This window comes from Haliotis rufescens, unplaced genomic scaffold (genome assembly GCF_023055435.1).
Source record: "Haliotis rufescens isolate VD_foot unplaced genomic scaffold, xgHalRufe1.0.p SCAF_3, whole genome shotgun sequence".
NCBI lineage: Eukaryota > Metazoa > Mollusca > Gastropoda > Lepetellida > Haliotidae > Haliotis > Haliotis rufescens.
This window is the reverse complement of record NW_025964001.1, coordinates 25729213-25750709: the sequence shown is the minus strand read 5'-3', so window position 1 is coordinate 25750709 and position 21497 is coordinate 25729213. Positions and strand designations below refer to the sequence as shown.

The 21497-nt window shown below is 42.2% G+C and overlaps 1 protein-coding gene across 2 annotated transcripts; it reads left to right on the top strand.

The window, feature by feature from the left end:
* The first annotated feature begins 2010 nt into the window (after positions 1–2010).
* Positions 2011–20823, top strand: LOC124144668 (putative transcription factor p65 homolog). Of its 2 annotated transcripts, none has more exons than XM_048403954.1 (12): positions 2011–2136; positions 5923–6042; positions 7078–7343; positions 8187–8338; positions 8929–9020; positions 9916–10050; positions 10997–11095; positions 11264–11355; positions 12773–12911; positions 13426–13494; positions 14079–14177; positions 17915–20823. In XM_048403954.1, the coding sequence occupies exons 2-12, from the start codon at positions 6000–6002 to the stop codon at positions 18382–18384; spliced, it is 1656 nt and encodes a 551-aa protein (XP_048259911.1). In that variant the 5' UTR covers positions 2011–2136; positions 5923–5999; the 3' UTR covers positions 18385–20823. The 2 variants fall into 2 exon arrangements, with proteins under 2 accessions (XP_048259911.1, XP_046370163.1); XM_046514207.2 differs by lacking the exon at positions 2011–2136 and adding an exon at positions 4157–4263.
* Positions 20824–21497: the final 674 nt, after the last annotated feature.

Here is a 21497-nt window from a genome sequence, read left to right as displayed (position 1 = left end):
AGAGGTACGCCCCAATACACGTTCAACATCACCTCTACAAGATTCGGTGGGTCTAACAAAAGTGGCAATATTGACACATGCATTCATCACAATTTCAGTTCCTAAATTTAATTTAATCGTTGCCCGTGATATCAATCACTGGATTGTCTGATCCAGACTCGATTATTTACAGACCACCGCCACATAGCTGGAATATTGAGGATTGCGGCGTTAAACAAACAAACAAACAAACAAACAAACCTTGATGCAGTAATACATTACAGCTTGTTGAAGTAAAGCCTACATAATACAATGAAAGTATTTTCATTTCTTTATTGTGAGTATTATATTCTCATGAGGTGTCTGACAAATGGAGTATCGGGACTGATGTTACCACGTGGGTAAGAAGCACTGCATGGTGGGAGAACTCAATCGTTGGATTTGTGATTTTAAGGTGTCTGACAAATGGGGTGAGACCATTTGTATGGCTGCGGTCAGCCCAGGTACCATACAACACTCAGCAATGTATATGCAGTGTAACATAACACGGTAATGTAGCAAGTCATACGAAGGAAAGTACAGTGTACAAACGGTCATTGTTTGCTTGTGGATAGGAGAATATCTAAGGGTTAAAAAGGGTGAAGAATAGGTTTGATTTGCCGAGAACGTGTGCTTTCGATGTTTTGAACACAATAATGCATTAACGATGTTACGATCTATCAAATTCTGCAAAGTTGTATTTTCTCATGAGACACGCCCGTTAAGCTCGACCACAACCTCTTGTGGTAACTGCTGCTTGCAATGATGCATTGTTGGAACATATAAAATTAGAAAGTCGTTTTCATTGGTTTTCTCTGTTTCTCGTGCCCGGCCAACTAAAATATACACCAAAATTATTATTCTGGTGCAATGATGCGTTGTTGGAGCATATATATGGAATTAAAAAGTCGTTTTTAAAGTTTATGCTTTTTCTCATGCCCGGCCAACTAAAATTTACACCAAAATTATTATTCTATATAACTAACCCGTAGTCCTCGGACGAATACTGACCGGAAACCAATGTTTTGGTTCTGTCCCCCTGAAATCGCTTAACCAGTTATCAAACTTTTGAGAGATTTGTAATTTGGAAAGACTGATGACACACTTGCATGACTCTTATTAATGATATAAAACAGAACATAACAATATGAATACACCTCTATGCAGCATTACCTTACACATATATATAATTACCCACATTGTGATTGCGTTAGTAGTGAAACTCTTAACAATATTGTAATGTTTTGTATGAAAATACCTTTTTACCGAAAGATGACAACAATATTCTCTCCATTTTAAAGTAGGCTGGTTTGCATTTAGTTTTTGTCGATGCTGTTTTACTAATTTCGGGAATCAGTGAGCCAAGTTGTCTAAAATGGCGTGTCAGCAACCTATGATCGCGGGTTCGAATCCCAGATTCGCCCTGGTTATATTTCTTGTGTTGTCACCGTCCCCGTGCTCGTGGCTTCCACCAAACTGGTTAACGTCTATAAGACTGGGGCTTTCCTCGGATATAACTGAAATATTGTTTTATGTTGGTTCAACTAAACTCACTCGCATGTATTTCGACCCGTGAAGATCCGCGTCAGAATAGGTCTTCACCAACCCATGCTTACCGTGAAAAAACGACTATGCTTGTCGACTAACGGGATCGGGTTGTCAGGTTCGCTGACTTGGTTGATGCAAGTCATCGTATCCAAAATGCGTGGATCGATGTTCATGCTGTCAATCACTGGATTGTCTGGTCCATACTCGATTATTTACATACCTCCATCATATAGCTAGAATATTGCTGAGTGCGACGTTAAACAACAAACAAACAACATGAATTTCGAACTCTCAAAAATACGGCAAATATAAAAACTATATATATAAACTCATTCATTGGACATCACCAGTCAGTGTAATAGTTTTTTCCGTACAAGTAACGGTACACGTGTTCACCATGAAATACGATTTTGTTGAAATGCACTTCCGTGTTGTTATTGTCAGTGTGCGTGCGTGGACATATCTTCTACTCTCCTTACTAATGTCTTAATCGATCAACCAGAGTCGACTGAGCTATCTACTCTGCACACAACAGAAACCAGATCACATACTGCAATCACCTGCCGAGAGGTAAGATTCTTCCTATTTTGTAATCATCTACGTTGTTTTATGAACTTTTTTTTCTAAATGTTCACTTCTTAAATAAATGGATAATAAAAAATAGTTTTCTTTTTGATTTACTGCAACAAATTTTCTTACAATACACGTTAGTTGTCTGGTCCCATTATTTACAGGTCGCCTTAAACAGTTATACTTCTGTTGGCGTAGACTTGATATTTTGTATTGCCTATGTACAGATATAGCAGTGACCAGTGAAGATTCGGGTTAGAATAAGTCTTCAGCAACCCATGCTTGGCGTAAAAGGCGACTGTGCTTGTCGTTAGAGGCGACTAACGGGATCGGGTGGTCAGGCTCGCTGACTTGGTTGATGCATGTCATCATATTCCAAATGCGTGGATCGATGCTCATGATTTCAATCACTGGGTTGTCTGGTCCAGACTCGATTATTTACAGACCGCCGTCATATGGCTGGAATATTGCTGAGTGCGGCGTTAAACAACAAACGAAACAAATGATATAGCAGGTCTTTACTGTATATAGCGTATTGTCTATGCATGTAATATTGAGGGTCAATATTACGTCCTCGGTCAATATTGTGTTTCTCATAAAAACAGGTATTATATACGTTGTCGCGACGTTTTGGTTAAACGTTGTAGCAACGTAAAAAATGGACGTTGTGACAACGTCTTGATTTGGTTGTATTTTGGTTTACGCACAACGTTGTAGCAACCAATCTGGGAGTCTACAGAATTACGTTGTGACAACGTAACATCACAACGTTGTAGCAACGAAAAGTCAACGTTGTCACAACGTTGTCACAACGTAGAATTGTTTGCTGGGATCCTCCTGAAAAGTCTTGTATTTTGCCTTTGAATGTAATACTCTGGGTCTATATTTTATATAGCGTATTGTCTATGCATGTGATATTGAGGGTCTATACTTTATATAGCGTATTGTCTATGTGATATTGAGGGTCTATATTTTATATAGTATAGCGTATTGTCTATGTATGTAATATTGAGGGTCTATATTTTATATAGCGTATCGTCTATGTATGTAATATTGAGGGTCTATATCATATATAGCGTATTGTCTATGTATGATTATCTGGTCTATACTTTATATAGCGTATTGTCTATGTATGATGCTCTGGTCTATACTTGATATAGCGTTTGGTTATCTTGATCTCAAGTCCATATGGCAATATTTTTATGACAGTTCGGTTAAGTTGGTATTACGTGATAAAAATATTATGACCCTCGTTTTTCCATACCATGCCTCGACCCATGTGCAGATATTAGTGTCTCCGTCGGAATGATACGGGACATGATATCTAAAACAGAGGGGGATGATCTCAACATATTTGTTGTGTAGAAGGGCTATTACGGAAACGGCGTCAAAATGTTAATTTTCAGTTCTGAAATACCCACGCCAAAATATGTCGTGCCCATATGCTAAAGGGACCCAACAATTGCAGCACCTGCATTTCGCTACGCATGCAGCTATATATTAACGCAATTGCTATTTATATCAGAATGATAACTGAAGCTTTAAATGAAACTAAATATATTTTACTTATTTTGTGCGAAACTTAATCAGTTAATTGTTCTTATGTGCAATGTAGGATAACATTTACGAAAGACAGTCACGGAACCAAACTTAGGTAGGACTCGATAATACAGATACATGTAAACAAACGAATAATTATTTCATAACAATATTTACCAATATTTGATATTTTCGTCGATCGAGTTTGTTCTAATTTGCCTGTATGCTATTTTGAGCTCTCCGAATTCCTATATTGTATCAATAATCGTGTCTGATACTTTTGCTAAAAATAAATGACAAAACTTTCAAATGTGTCATAGTTTGAGTAAAAGGGACATTTGGTATGGCACTGGGTGAGAATTTCCGATTCATAAACCCAGGCGATATTTTAGATAAGCTGCAATGCACGCTGGGATGTGATATCAACCAATCAAAATGGAAAATCTGCTTGGTAATTCCCCGAAATCTATTTATAGTATATGACTACTTCTGGGAAAATCAGGAAGGTTGTGCACATATTTAGGGTACGAGTAAACCACGACTAGTGGTTCACCAATAACTTGTCAACAATGACGACTCTTAGCTCAGGTAGGTACAAATGTATGTCTCCAACAACACCCAACTGGGATATTTAGCAAACCATAAGGCGTGCAGTGTGCGATTAACCCTGCAATAAACTCGATTTCCGTCAACCGCTTGAGCAGGACGCCATATTTGTTGACAGCACATAACAGAGAAAACGCCTGCATGGTCAAGTACTAGGTAGCGGTGCAAAACAAGGGTACGCTGTGATTGACCTCAGCGGTTACTATAAGATGCATATTGCAGTACGGAAGACGTTTAGATGAGACTTTCTTGATGATAAACTCCATTTTAATTGAATAACTGATTATGATCAAGGTATACGAAAATATCGTATATTCAGCTTCAACGACAAGCTCATACAACCAGATAGACAATTTGTAATGGAAATAGCCAAAGACTGAAGTTGACAGTGACTGCAACCCGAATAATACGATCTCTCAAGTCGTAACTGTTGGTACACCAGGTTTCAGAATGTGCATGGTATCTTCCCTGCCCAAGGTAAAAGCTTGTGCAGATATCGATCATGTGGATATGGAAATACACCATAGGTTTTTACTTATACACTGTCTCTATTTATAAACAAGGCCTGAGTGTTTGGATATATTATGATTATGCTTTTTTAAATATGTTCACGATGTTTCTAAGTAGGTAAACTGATTAAAAATTGTTAACCGAATAAATAAATTACTAGTGTGTTAATTGTATCATCATTATATAATGGTCAATATATTGCCCATTGAGGTAGTGTTAGCTAGGCAGCCTAGGGATGGACATTTTGAATACTTAGTTGATTGTCTCCGTGGTTTATTGTATAGACAGAGCATCAGCCTGATGAGAGTAAGGTCGTGACAGGATCCCCGGTCTGTGTCATACCAAAATATGTTAAAAGATGGTATTTGTTGTTGCCTGTCATTTGGCATTAAGGGGATAAAAAGAGGACTGGTCAATTCATGTCTGAGTGTGATACTGTGTCTGAGTTAAACTATGGCCCAGTGTCTCAGTGGGCTTGCACTATAAAACAGACATAAGGCCAGACAAGTACGAGCAACCACACTCACTCTCGCATGTACTTTGCTGTATAAGTGCAATAATCTTGAATGAGTCGTTATACATGTACCCTATTTCACCTGGCATGACATGACTGCCTAGTCATTCAAGAACGCATAATACTAAAAATAACTAATTGGACATCATGACATTAAGGACGAGATTGACTTGTGGGTTTCAGTTTCTTTATTTTCAATGCACAGTTTTAGATGCTAGTACCTCATTAAGTGTTTTTTTCTAAGTCAAACATTTCATTGACAGTCAGTAGTATTGGAAAAAAGCTCCAGGAGCTTACTTTATCTTTTCCTTTTCAAAGGTACAGAATGATTATGATATCATTATCGTTACAAAACATCAACAATTTACAACAAACATAATTGGACACAGAAGCATGAATTAGATGTTTTTGTTGATTTACAGGTTTAAAAAGGAAATTGTTGACACTGTCAAGTTGGTGGGCCTTGTTATTGACTTATGATTTCATCATGTACATATACACAGAGATCAGCAAACAAGACAACAAATGATGACATAGCTTAGTGTAGTAATTAGCCCAATGTTCAGAAACCTAGTACTGTCTTGAGAGAGCTGTCATTTGACTGTGTTTTACTTCAGATTTCAACCTTGATGACCTGTCTGTTGCTCAGCTCCCAAGTGGTGAGCTTGAGAAATATATTCAAGCCAACTTTGGAATGCCTGAAGAACAACCAGTCCAGGCCACACAAGAAATGAATGGTTAGCCCGGTTTGTGTTCTATAGTAGTCTATTTGTCATACTAGTGCATCAACTGTGTTCTCAAAGTATAGTCTGGAAGTTAATTTAAGGTACCGACGTTTACTACAATATCTGAAAAACTATTGGACCTACTCCAGTCAAAGTTGGTATGAGATTATGAAACAGTCATACATAACTGGATATTACATTTAAAGACAATCGGTGCATGAATAAAAAATCTGTCTATTTAGCTATCACTATATTTCATCAACAACCAGACCTGTTCATCAAGGGTGGAACGAGCATTCATTGTAACAGCCATCTGCATAATGCTACCCCTGCATCACAGGCCCATATGACACAGTTGAACCAATCAACTCAACTCGAAAGGTTGCACGGGAATCACACACGCACAAATACGGTGTTAGCTTTAGATTTCATGATGTCTCACCACAAGCATCTTTCCGCTGATGCGAAAGGTTTCGTTGTTAAAATATTTGAATACTTTAAGGCTGAAAGTGAAAGACATTCGCCCTTCTTTGACATTTCAAAGTACATGAAAAGAACAATTCATGCGTTACAGCTTCCCAAACAAACCGTAGTTAAGATGTTGAACTCATAGCTGTTGTTAGTGAGTAAATGTAAGTATATATGATGTCATTGATGCGCCAGAACTGTTTTTAGTGAGTATATGTAAGTATATACGATATCATTGATGTGCCATAACTGTTGTTAGTGTTTATATGTAAGTATATATGATATCATAGATACACAAGAACTGTTTTTAGTGAGTATATGTAAGTATATATGATATCGTGAATACACCAGAGCTGACATATTGGAGAACAGCTGAGCTGTTGGCACGGTTAGTGACGTTTACATGCTATAGTGGTTATCATGGTTAGAGCAAAAACATTGTCCTTTAATCATGAATAGTCCATGTACTCTGTGTACTGTTGTTTTTGTTGCAATCAATCTGACATCACCATTAATGTATGTGGACTTATGTCACTGGTGCAAGTAAACCATTGCAATAAATCCTTGCTACTATTCCAGGTCAGGGACCCTCACAAGTCCAGACCGGAATGCAGGGGGGCATGCTTCGTCAGGTGCAGTCGCCAATGTTCTCCAGTGCTGCTCTGACCACAGAACCAGCACCTCCACAAGCACCTGCTCGCCAGAGCAACCAGCCATATATGGAGATAACCGAACAACCCCAGTTTCGCGGACTACGGTTCCGGTACGAGTGTGAGGGAAGATCTGCTGGCAGCATACCCGGGGAACACAGTACAGCCGAGAGAAAGACTTTCCCTACTATTAAGGTGAGCACCTGTTTCGAGTGAGTGAGTGAGTAAGGTTTAGTGCTACTTTGAACAGTTTATCATTAGTCAGCTCGTGTGTGGATTCTGGGCGACAATAGGACCCCAGCAACCTATACTTGTCCTGTGAGGCGACAATAGGACCCCAGCAACCTATGCTTGTCCTGTGAGGAGACTTAATGGATCGTGTGTGTCTTCGGTCATCCTGCCTCAACAGTGTGGAGACCGCCTCCGTGGTCTAGTGGCAGACGTCCGTCCGGAGAGCGGAAGGTCCGGGGTTCGATTCCCGTCCTCGTTATACCAAAAGAAGTTAAAAGATGGTACTTGTTGTTACCCTGTCTGGCCCTCGGCATTAAGGGGCCAAAACAAGGACTGGTCGGCTCGGAGTCAGTATACTGTGTCTAAGTGGGGTAATCATGTTTAACTGCGGCATGGTATCTCAGTAGGCTAGCACTATAAATAGGCATCAGTCCGGACGAGTACAAGCAGCCATACACACATGCATGCACGTCACTATATAAGTGCAATAATCTTCGACGTGACGTTAACCCCATTTAACCTAACCTCAACAGTGTGGACCATTGCTCAATGTCAGTCTGTGGACTGTATGGTCCAGACAGGATTATTTTCAGGCCTATGAGCTGGAATGTTGCTGAGTATCACATTAAACAAAAAACAATGAACAAAAGCTTAGAAATTGTATTGCAGCATGCTTAAGGCAGGAGTGTGGAAAGAATCTTCAGATCTTTGTTTGGCAGAAGTCAAATGCAAGCATTTTTTCTTGTCACCTTGTTGGTTGTCAACATTTTCAAAAGAGTTGATATGTTTGTTATACTTTGATTTCAGATACGTAATTATAAGGGCCCTGCTATTGTAGTCGTCTCCTGCGTAACCAGAGATGCTGCCCCCCTGTGTAAGCCACACCCACATTCACTTGTGGGGAAAGATTGTAAGAAAGGCGTGTGTACAGTAAAGGTCAAGGACACGGATACGATAACGTAAGTTGAATAATGAACTTGAAGAAGGTTACAAACATATATATTGGTAGTAGTAATTTGGGCCAGAGGAAGGTCTGTTTGCACCCACCAGAACCAGTGTTATGGTAGTTATTTTATTTTGATACATTGTCAGAGCTCCAGATAACTTTTTGAGCAATTGAGTTTTTACTCGAAGGTTTCTATTTTAATTGGGTTATAACATTTTTCATTGGGTAACCAATATTTTTTCACTCATCTATTCATCACTCTGTTGGGTTTTTCCCAAAATGAGTAAGCATTTTGAGATTTAAAAAAAAATGAAATAATGTTTTAGATGTATATAACGGTTCTAAATATAGGCTTGACTCGGAAAGTAAATTAGCTTGTAATTGTATTTTGGAAATTAGCTCCGTTGTACACATGCTGAAAAAGCTTCATTGGGTATTTATGCGTGCTGTTTTCAAACAATTGAGTTTTTCATTTAATGCATGCTTTTCTGTATGCAAGTTAATTAAAAGTAATTGGGTTTTGAATAGTTTTGAGGGGTATTTTATGCAAATACGCAGCTTATCTGTATCCCTGCATTGTATTCAATTGATGTTGATTTCCAGATTTCCACATCTGGGTATTCAGTGTGCCAAGAAGAAGGATGTGGAAAACAGTTTAAAGCTGAGGAAAGAAATTAATGTAGACCCTTTTCAGAGTGAGTAAATCTAACTGTTTCATGATAAAAATTGATTTTACATGACATCATTTCTGGAGATTCGAAGATACTGTGATGCTTGATGACATCATAAATTGGGTGACACTAGATTGTAGTGAGTTGTTCCCCTTAGATGTTAGCTGAGGGGAACAATCGCAGTCAAAATTTGGCAAGATATGGCAATCTATAATGGGAGAAAAGTACGGATTATGGCTGTCAATTGTTTTGATGTTTGTGAGAAAAGTCAGCAATACCTACACACACACCCCTCACCCATTCATTCCCTCCTTGTCCGACATTGCTGAGATGGTTGGTTGGTTTGTTGTTTAATGCCACACTCAGCAATATTCCAGATATATAACAGCAGTCTGTAAATAATCGAGTCTGGGCCATACAATCCAGTGATTGACATGAGTATCGATCAACGCAGCTGGCATACGATGACATGCATCAACCAAGTCAGCGAGCCTGACCACCCGATCCCGTTAGTTGCCTCTTACGACAAGCATAGTCGCCTTTTACGGATTGTATTCAGGGAGTTATCATAATTTAAATAAGGGTAACTATTTTTACAGGCAAAGAGGCTGTATTTAATATTGATACCTCAGATAAGAAATAAAAGACTTGTGGTTGTTGTTGACAATAAGACACTGCATTGAGAATAAGCCACTAGGAGCTGACCCCTTTGTGCTTTATTCTCCTTGCAATGTTTTATTGTATGATAAACAACTCCCCTTTGTTATTTATTTCATAGTTACCATGGTAACTGTACCATGTACAGTATTTAATGAAACAAAGTCTCACTTCAAGACTTGCAGAAATTGTTTTAAACGTCTATGCCAGTTTGGGAAAGGTGTTCTGACTGAATTCTCATTGATGTCATGTTGTATTTCAGCTGGTTTCAATCACGGCATAGGTCAGATTGATCTGAACGTGGTCCGTCTGTGTTTCCAAGTGTTCCTTCCTGATGCCAGTGGAAAAATCACAAGAGTTGTCCCCCCGGTAGTGTCACAAGCCATCCATGATAAAAGTAAGTACACAATAGCTACAGATGCTACGAGAAGGAACATTTAGAGTAACATCATCTGCATAAGGAATGCCTGGACAGAGTCTCTGAAACCTTAAGCAGGGGGAAGTACGCTTGGGAAAATGGCAAGTTTGAATTGAGTTGCATCCCTTAGACGTGCCAGGAACCTATGATCGTGGGTTCAATTCCCAGATTCACCCTGATTGTTTCTAGGTTTGTCAGCGCCACACCCATGCTGTTGGATTTCACTGAAGTGGTAAACGTCTAGGACTATCATAACTTGGCGTTTTCCTCTCCATTTAAGCTGACGTGCTGTGATATAACTGAAATACTGTTCAAACCTGTCTCAACTCACTCACTTTTTGCTGAGGAGGAATGGAGCCTTTGCAAACACATTATTGTTCAAGATATTTGGGACAGGCCTGTAAGAGACAGTGTCAAAGCAATAAAAAATATCACATATCTGGAAATTGATCTGTAATGATTTTTTCTATTTATTCTGTAATGCCGAAAATAGTAGAAACCTTTTTTTAAAAACTTGGTTCACAAATCCGCTAGAATATTCTGCCCACCAGGAATAAGTAAAATGTTAAAATCCCACTCTTTCACTGTCGCTGTCATTACAGTACTATAACTAAAACCTGTTGAAACTTTATCTTAAAAACTCCTGCCCCCACTTTACTTTTTATTTTCTAAAGTTCCCACCTACTTTGCATTTTGGGGGCAGTGGGGTAACCTTGTGGCTAAAGCGTTCGCTCACCATGCTAAAGACCCAGGTTCAATTCCCCTCATTGGTTCAATGTGTAAAGACCATTTCTGGTGTCCTGTGTCGCGATATTGCTGGAATATTGCTAAAAGCGGCGTAAAACCATACTCATTTACTTGCTTGACATAATGAGAAAATAAAAAAAAGGATACCTATGTATAATATATTTCTTTTTTTCCAAAGAATCTGTCAATGAGCTGACAATATGCCGTGTCGATCGCAGTTCAGGCAAGGCAAAAGGTGGAGACGAAATCTTTCTCCTGTGTGAAAAAGTTAACAAAGGTAATAATTGTCAAAGATATGCGACAAAGTATATCTGTACATGTCAAATGATTTTTCAAGTGTGTTTTGATTATGTGGTTGATGCTCATTAACCGAGACAGTGAGTTTCATATTTCCAGGAATAATGTAATGTTGCAGTGTGTATAACAATGTCTGTGTTGGTTTCAGATGATATCCAAATCCGATTCTTTAAAGACACAGCTGCTGGTTGTATGTGGGAGGACTATGGTGATTTTGGCCAGGGGGACGTGCATAGACAGGTAGGTGTACTTGGAGGGTGTCTGTTCACAGACAGGTGTACATGGGGAGGGGCACTGGGGGGTGTTCACAGACAGGTGTACATGGGGAGGGGCACTGGGGGGTGTTCACAGACAGGTGTTCAGGGGGAGGGGCACTGGGGGTGTTCACAGACAGGTGGACATGTAGTGGGGCACTGGGGGTTCACAGACAGGTGTACATGGGGAGGGGCACTGGGGGGTGTTCACAGACAGGTGTACATGGGGAGGGGCACTGGGGGGTGTTCAGGGGGAGGGGCACTGGGGGTGTTCACAGACAGGTGGACATGTAGTGGGGCACTGGGGGTTGTTCACAGACAGGTGTTCAGGGGGAGGGGCACTGGGGGTGTTCACAGACAGGTGGACATGTAGTGGGGCACTGGGGGTTGTTCACAGACAGGTGTTCAGGGGGTGGGGCACTGTGGGGGTGTTCAAAGACAGGTGTTCAGGGGGAGGGGCACTGGGGGTGTTCACAGACAGGTGGACATGTAGTGGGGCACTGTGGGGGTGTTCACAGACAGGTGTTCAGGGGGAGGGGCACTGTGGGGGTGTTCACAGACAGGTGGACATGTAGTAGGCCACTGGGGGGTGTTCACAGACAGTGTTCAGGGGGAGGGGCACTGTGGGGGTGTTCACAGACAGGTGTACGTGGGTAGGGGCACTGGGGGGTGTTCACAGACAGGTGTTCAGGGGGAGGGGCACTGTGGGGGTGTTCACAGACAGGTGTACACAGGTAGGGGCACGGTGGGGGTGTTCACAAACAGGTGTTCAGGGGGAGGGGCACAGGGGATGTTCACAGACAGGTTTACATGGGGAGGGCCACTGTAGGGGTGTTCACAGGCAGGTGTTCAGGGGGAGGGCCACTGTAGGGGTGTTCACAGGCAGGTGTTCAGGGGGAGGGGCACAAGGGGTGTTCACAGACAAGGGTACACGGGGAGGGCCACTGGGGGGTGTTCACAGACAGGTGTTCAGGGGGAGGGGCACTGGGGATGTTCACAGGCAGGTGTTCAGGGGGAGGGCCACTGTAGGGGTGTTCACAGGCAGGTGTTCAGGGGGAGGGGCACAAGGGGTGTTCACAGACAAGGGTACACGGGGAGGGCCACTGGGGGGTGTTCACAGACAGGTGTTCAGGGGGAGGGGCACTGGGGATGTTCACAGACAGATGTTCACGGGGAGGGCCACTGTGGGGGTGTTCACAGACAGGTGTACATGGGGAGGGCCACTGTGGGGATGTTCACAGACAGGTGTACATGGGGAGGGCCACTGTGGGGATGTTCACAGACAGGTGTACATGGGGAGGGCCACTGTGGGGATGTTCACAGACAGGTGTTCACAGGGAGGGGCACTGTGGGGGTGTCTCACTGTAAGAGGTCGCTATTTATGTTTCCCTTGTCTGTTTCAGTTTGCCATTGTGTTCAAGACCCCAGCTTACAAGGAGGCGTACATACAGCAGCCTGTCGAGGTCCAGCTTCAGCTGCGACGACCGTCCGACAACGAGACCTCGGAATCTATTCCGTTTACTTACATGCCGGAGGATCCTGGTTAGTTTCATTTTTCATGTTTGTGATTGACATCCCTTGTTTGAAACTAAGCATCATTACTTAAGGAAATTATTTACATAAGCATGGTAAGCAGTCATTTGTAGCCAAGATATCAATTTGATTCAAACTGAAAAATTATGTTTTAGTCTGTTTTCAGTCGTACAAATGGGTATCTCTCATACCCTCACGTCTAGTCGCACGTTTAAAAGGAAGCCAGAAGCTGGAATGTTAACATTAAACTTGTTTCCGACCGGTTGCGCACGCACCTCCCTATGACGTGTCACAAATCTCTCAGCGCGGCTCGAGAAAGGCTTTCGCGGTAGACTGCTAGTTTGTATTCTGCTAGTACTTTTCGCTTGTCTACAGTTGTTGTTCTAATAAAGTAATAATAAATATGTCTTCCCTGTGATATGATACCCATTTGTACGACTGAAAACAGACCAATAAAACATCCTTTTTAATCTGAAAAACCCATTATTTTGTGATTGTTAATATCAACATTGAAATATTTCAGACCCAGATAGAATTGAGGAAAAGAGGAAGCGTAAAGCAGCAAACTTTATTCAGAATTGGACCAGTTCAGGTAAGTCACTGACTAAAACACCCTGCATTATATTAACCATTGTTTTGTGCAAAATGTGAATTATTTTTGGAAAAGCACATGATAAAAGCAATCTTTGATCATTTTTGCGTAAGGTCACAATGGACCACAACCTTCCTTCAATCTTCTAAAGTGGTAGAGTTTCCGCTCAGAGAGCGGAAGGTCTGGGGTTCGATCCTGGTCCGCGTCATACTAGAAGACATTTAGAGATGGTACTTGTTGTTACCCTGTCTGGTGTTCAGCATTAAAGAGCTAAAAGAAGGACTGGTTGGATCAGAGTCAGTATACTGTGTCTGAGTGGGGTATTCATGTTAAACTGAGGCATGGTATCTCAGTGGGATAGCACTATAAATCGGCATCAGTCAGCACTAGTACAAGCAGCCACACACACACGTGCATGGAAGTGCTATATGAGTGCAATAATCTTGGACGCGACGTTAAACCCAATTTCACCTCACCTCACCTCACCTCACCTCACCTCACCTCACCTCACATCTTCTAAAGAAATTTATGCTGTCATCTTTACGAAATATTTATGTTTAGGTTGCAATACTGTTGTTTTTCAGGTGTGAGTGAACGAGGAAACGCAACAGTAAAAGAAGGGTTACGGACAAAGCTGAAAGCAAATCGTAGGATCAAGCAAGAAGGCGAACCAATGGCGCAAGGTACACAGACAGTCTGGATGTTGAATGCTGTGTGGAATTGTTTGAAGCATGGGGTTAATGGCTGGACAATTGTAGATACTGTGTTTTGTCTTTGAAGGAAGAGACGCACTTATTGGTGCAGTTGAGAGTTTGATGATTGGTGGAGGAGAGGGTACAAGGATGAAGAGATGGATTGGGCGGAATAGATAGAGGGGGATGGATGGACGAGACGAGATGGATGGGTGAAAGGGATGGGTAGGATGGTAGAGAAGGGGTTGAAGGAATAGGTGGAGGTGGATGGATGGACGGGACGAGATGGATGGGTGAAAGAGATGGTAGAGATGGGGTTGGTGGAATAGTTGGGGTGGATGGATGGATGGGTGGAAGAGATGGGTAGGATGGCAGAGATGGGTATGGAGGTGGATGGACGGGATGAGATGGATGGGTTAAAGGGATGGGCAGAGATGGGGTTGGTGGAATAGATGGAGGTGGATGGACGGGACGAGATGGATGGGTTAAAGGGATGGGCAGAGATGGGTATGGAGGAATAGATGGAGGTGGATAGATGGACGGGACGAGATGGATGGGTTAAAGGGATGGGCAGAGATGGGTATGGAGGAATAGATGGAGGTGGATGGATGGACGGGACGAGATGGATGGGTTAAAGGGATGGGTAGAGATGGTGTTGGTGGAATAGATGGACGGGACGAGATGGATGGGTTAAAGGGATGGGCAGAGATGGGGTTGGTGGAATAGATTGAGGTGGATGGATGGATGGGACGAGATGGATGGGTTAAAGGGATGGGTAGAGATGGGGTAGGTGGAATAGATGGAGGTGGATGGATGGACGGGACGAGATGGATGGGTGAAAGGGATGGGTAGAGATTGGGTTGGTGGAATAGATGGAGGTGGATGAATGGACGGGACGAGATGGATGGGTTAAAGGGATGGGTAGAGATGGGGTTGGTGGAATAGATGGAGGTGGATGGATGGACGGGATGAGATGGATGGGTGGAAGAGATGGTAGAGATGGGGTTGGTGGAATAGTTGGGGTGGATGGATGGACGGGACGAGATGGATGGGTGGAAGAGATGGTAGAGATGGGGTTGGTGGAATAGTTGGGGTGGATGGATGGGTGGAAGAGATGGGTAGGATGGCAGAGATGGGTAGGATGGCAGAGATGGGTATGGAGGAATAGATGGAGGTGGATGGATGGACGGGACGAGATGGATGGTGGAAGAGATGGGTAGGATGGCAGAGATGGGGTTGGTGGAATAGATGGAGGTGGATGGATGGATGGGACGAGATGGATGGGTTAAAGGGATGGGTAGAGATGGGGTTGGTGGAATGGATGGAGGTGGATGGATGGACGGGACGAGATGGATGGGTTAAAGGGATGGGTAGAGATGGGGTTGGTGGAATAGATGGAGGTGGATGGATGGAGGAAGATGGATGGGCAGGACCAGATGGATGGGTTAAAGGGATGGGTAGAGATGGGGTTGGTGGAATAGATGGAGGTGGATGGATGGATGGGATGAGATGGATTGGTTTAAGGGATGGGTAGAGATGGGGTTGGTGGAATAGATGGAGGTGGATGGATGGACGGGACGAGATGGATGGGTGAAAGGGATGGGCAGAGATTGGGTTGGTGGAATAGATGGAGGTGGATGAATGGACGGGACGAGATGGATGGGTTAAAGGGATGGGCAGAGATTGGGTTGGTGGAATAGATGGAGGTGGATGAATGGACGGGACGAGATGGATGGGTTAAAGGGATGGGTAGAGATGGTGTTGGTGGAATAGATGGAGGTGGATGGATGGACGGGACGAGATGGATGGGTTAAAGGGATGGGTAGAGATGGTGTTGGTGGAATAGATGGAGGTGGATGGATGGACGGGACGAGATGGATGGGTTAAAGGGATGGGTAGAGATGGGGTTGGTGGAATAGATGGAGGTGGATGGATGGATGGGACGAGATGGATGGGTTAAAGGGATGGGTAGAGATGGTGTTGGTGGAATAGATGGAGGTGGATGGATGGATGGGACGAGATGGATGGGTTAAAGGGATGGGTAGAGATGGGGTTGGTGGAATAGATGGAGGTGGATGGATGGACGGGACGAGATGGATGGGTTAAAGGGATGGGTAGAGATGGTGTTGGTGGAATAGATGGAGGTGGATGGATGGACGGGACGAGATGGATGGGTTAAAGGGATGGGTAGAGATGGGGTTGGTGGAACAGATGGAGGTGGATGGATGGATGGGACGAGATGGATGGGTTAAAGGGATGGGTAGAGATGGGGTTGGTGGAATAGATGGAGGTGGATGGATGGACGGGACGAGATGGATGGGTTAAAGGGATGGGTAGAGATGGGGTTGGTGGAATAGTTGGGGTGGATGGATGGATGGGACGAGATGGATGGGTTAAAGGGATGGGTAGAGATGGTGTTGGTGGAATAGATGGAGGTGGATGGATGGATGGGACGAGATGGATGGGTGGAAGAGGGGCTGTTTGCAGCAGGTAGGGTGGATAGAAGAGATGGGGATGGAAGAAGTGGGGTGGATCTAATATATTTGGTTGATGGATGGAAATTGTATGGACTGATTAAATAGAAAATGATTTAGTGTGCATTCTAGAGCATAGTATTGCCACATCTTTTTCAATACTGACTCAACACTGATCTCACACATGCGGCGGTTGGGCGAATGGCTTCTACTCCAAAGAAATCTCACATAGCTCAATATGCAGTATTTTATTTCGTTAATATTTGTCAACATGGTGGTATTTTTATATGGAATAGAGCAAGCTCAAGAAAATGAAGTATCACCGTTGGTAGTTTGCCTTTAGTCATTTATAAACAGTCTTACAATTGGCTTACGCCAGCATGGGCAAAGTTTTCTATTCGCATGTTGGAAAATCAACAACATATCAGTAGTGTCAAGCGTTTGAAGACACAATTGGGTTATTTACTGAAACAAAGTATGGAACAAGACAGCCAATCTTGCGATGGGACAGTCGGAGATAGACTCTCCTGTTTATGAACCAAATAGCAAGTGAATACCAAGCCAATTACAGCTTTCCTGTTACGGTAGGTGAGACATTGTCCCAGACCGACTGCTTTTTCCAAGAGAAGTGGTTTTATCTTTTTGGTTGCTTTTTGACCGAAATAGGAGTTTAATGACTCAAATTCAATCACGGGATAAATTTACAATGTTTCCGAACCCTGACATGCCATACTGACGCTGAGGTTCACCAAATAGGGAACCCTTTTTGAAAATGACCTCCCAAATTTTAAGATGGCTCCACTTCTTTGTGACTGGTGGGCCCAAAGGTGCCTTCCCTTTCAGCAACTTGAGTGAGCACTGAGATGATTGATGATTAGATGATTAGATGTAAAGATCAATGGAATGGTGTTGATCATTGATGGGTTGAAGTGTTAGAAGTGTTGGTTGGCACTTGATGACAAGTCGGTGGGGGATGAAAGACTCTCATTCAGGAAGGGGCGGTCGGGTAGCATAGTGGTTAAAGTGTGCGCTCGTCACGCCGAAGACACGGGTTCAATTCCCGACATTGGTACAATGTGTGAAGCCCATTTCTGATGTCCCCCACAGTGATATGGCTGGAATATTGCTAAAAGCCGCATAAAACCATACTCACTCACTCAGTCACTCACTCACTCACTCACGTAGAAACTCTTACACCAAGTTTTCATATGGGTGTAGAAAGTCAACTCACTGTCACTTCCTCACTGTTTCCAGATGAACTACCCAGATACTCCTTCACCAACACCGGCGCCAGTGCATCAGCAGGGAACATGACAGGCGTGCCCACGATGAACATCCGCACCGCAGACAACACGGCCATGGGAAGCATAACAGTCTCCAGCACAACCTCGGCTGCAGCCAACCCCCAGTTTCAGAACTTGAGGATCGACCACACAGGGAATGTGATTGACAGCTTGGTAGTACAGAACCAGCAGCAGCAGCAGCAGATGCTACTGGGAGCTGGCCAGATCAACCCTGCCACCATCGACATGGAATTGCTTCACGCCTATCTCCAGGATGCACAAGGAAATGGTGACGCTCTGTCAGCTGACCTGCTGGACGAAACATACGACCCCAATGTGGCTGCTATGGAGAGTGTGTCGAGTAACACCCCTCAGTTGAATCACCCCGGTTCCTTTGCAGCTACACAAGAGAGTTTACAGGGGCTAAGTGAGAACTCGTGAACACAACAGGTGAAGGACAGTTTGTTTTATACAGAGTGCTTTGTGTACATCGTCATGCATTGGTGTCCAATAAATGTGAAAAAATGTAAATATCAAGTCTTATTTCTCTCCCAGATTCAGTTACACTGCCAGAAAGATAGATGAAATTTTAGACAGTTTGGTCCCATTCAAAATCCTGTTCCTAATATGCATCCACCATGAATATGATGAACAATGTCAGAGCTTTTGTTGGGGATGTTTTTCTTAGTAAAAGGTCCATTGTTTCTGACCAACAGCAGATGAAATTTCTTCCAGGACATGTTCACTGATTCTTGGAAATCTATAAGTGAAAAAGGAAGCCCTTTGCAGGATATGTTACATGCCATTCATGAACTGAACATTGATATGTGTTATTTGTCTCCTGCGTTGAAGCAATGGTAGAGACCTCCTCTACACTATACGATGTGTGTTTTATGCTCCAAGTAAAGCCTTTCAAAGATGTTTTATACAAATGGTTATCATTATTGTTTAAGAATTGTACATACAATTCAGAACACATTTACAGATGTGTTTTAAAAATGTATCTGTGCTTTCTATTGTACTGTGTTTGAAATTAGGCCTGAGGGTCAAAGGGTCCTTATGATATCACGAACATTAAATGTTTCAGATTTAGGGAACCCTCTAGATTCAAATACTATAGCAGCATCTCTCATCGACCCCCAGGACCCCTCTTTATTTCTAACACTGTGGAGATATTTCCTTGGCACAGGCTTTTAGCCTTTCATGTGTGTTTGGCTGTATTTTTAGCATGACCACAAGACTGTTGCATTGTATGGGATGGACTTGTTCTTCATAGGACTGTCCGTGCTTCTACTCAAATCTGTGAACTGTTCATGACATTTAGTGCTTTGTTATCATGAATATACCATTGTTTGTGTTTTGTACTTCATGTTAAAAGATCATCTTAAAATATGTTTTGCATGAAAAGTGCCATCTTTCTTACAGTATCAAGGCTTCCTACATTATCAGATCGGGATGTTATTTGTTTGTTATTTTAGGTGCTAAGTATCCCAATCCGATTAAAATCAGCTTTTTTAACTCTGATATGATGCCTCTCTGTGTGAAGAATGACTAATCCCCTGTGGGAGGTCATGTCAGGTGAACTTTCTGATCAGCCAATCAGGACCTTCGGACGCTTTGTATGAGGTAGCAAGGTTTTGAAGCAGTATATATGATTTCTGTTTTAAAATTTTATTTAAAAAACAGACATAAATGGGCTGTTCCGATTTTTGAATAATTCCTATCATTTCTGAATGCCATGACATCAACACCCATAGGGGTGTATGATGGAATGGTAAACATGGGTCTATGCGGGTTTTGTTAAAGTTCTAAATTTCTGAATTGAGGTAGTAAAGAAATAAAGCCAAATCATTTTAGGAAGCCACATCTGATTGGCTCCAGCACTAACAGATACTTCATTGCAAGCTCCATGTTCAACTGGCCGCCAACGCATATGGAGTGTTAGTCAGTTCCTCATGCGGAGTGTTTCGGAGTGAAAGATCTGATTTTTATGAGATTGTGATTTTCCAAACTTTTGTGAAATGTGATATTTTGTTAATATTGATTCCCAATAACATCATGACAACTCAACAAGTAATTAGAGGATCTTAAAAAATGATTTGGAGAAGGATGATAAAAAATTGAAGGAAAACAAGCTGATTTGTTTACTAGTTGAATCTCTGTATATTTATGTATAAACCCTGCATACAATCTAGTTACGAGATATCTGCAGGAAGCTTGTAATTTCTTATCTTGCTTCATCTTGAGCTGTCTATCAGAATAAAGCATTTACAGAGCTATATTTGTAGTGAATATGTTTTAAGGTGCCTCTCATTATCACTAGGATACATCTTGCATTGGAGAAACAAGCTTTTTGGTGTCATATTTTTTCGCAAGTATGTGATGTAAAAGTAATTTTCATCTGAAATTAGAGTTTGACTTTGCATGAGGATAATATGTTTAACAAAACTTTTCTCCTCATCATTATGATCATGTTGGTTCAATTAAAATGTGCAAATAATTAACTTTTCAGGGCAACCAATAATTTCTGGTTTTGTCTGGATTAAGTCCGGTTTTGTGAATGTCAATATTGTCCGGATTTTAAGGGAAGAGTTATTTTTCTTTGCCCAAACTATGTCGCTCTGTTTGAATTAGTACCGGTATTATGCAGTCTGCAATTATATCCACAATCCTGAAGCCTAAGCCTGGTAACATTTCTTTTTGTCTAGTAAGTATGGTAATCTCAGCTCATAATAGTTCATAGATCAACATTAAAAGTGTTGCCAATAGATGAGCTTTTGTCATAGACTGTCTATGTTCAACTGCCCAGTGAGTGTGAAATGACCAAAAACCAACAACCTGGTGACCTGGTCTGTTTAAATATTAGCATCTGATAAGAAACATTTGCTTCATGCTCTGATGCTAAAAAAATCAGTTCCTGGCCAACTTTTTCATTTTGTGTCTACTTTGTGTTGTATTTCTTTTTGTCATTTCATGGACCCTAGATTACAAAGACATTATAAACCATAGAGGTGACATTGTGAAACATTATTTTCAAGCCACTGTTTCCATACTTAATTTAAATCTATTCCTGTTTAGGTTGGATTTCTCTTTGATGAGGATCAAGTTCCTAATTTTACAGGATACTCATTTCTCATTTCGCAGCACTTAGCATCCCGATGCAATTTCATTTAGTTACTCATTACAGCCATGTTGACATATAATGTGTTGACTTCAATACTCAAGTGTTCATTTAAAATGGGGGGCGGTCGTGTAGCCTAGTGGTTAAAGTGTTCGCTCGTCACGCAGAAGACCTGGGTTCGATTCCCGACATGGGTACAATGGGTGAAGCCCATTTCTGGTGTTCCCCGCCATGATATTGCTGGAATATTGCTAAAAGCGTCGTAAAACCATACTCACTCACTCACTCACCATTTAAAATGGTAGGAAGAGTGATTTGAACAAACTTGTGAATGATCTGGAGGAACATCTTCCTGAGGAAAGAGAGTTAACTGACTATAAAAGTCCAGTTTCCACCCTTGCCGAATGAGGCTGGTCTGATGGAGTTATCTTAT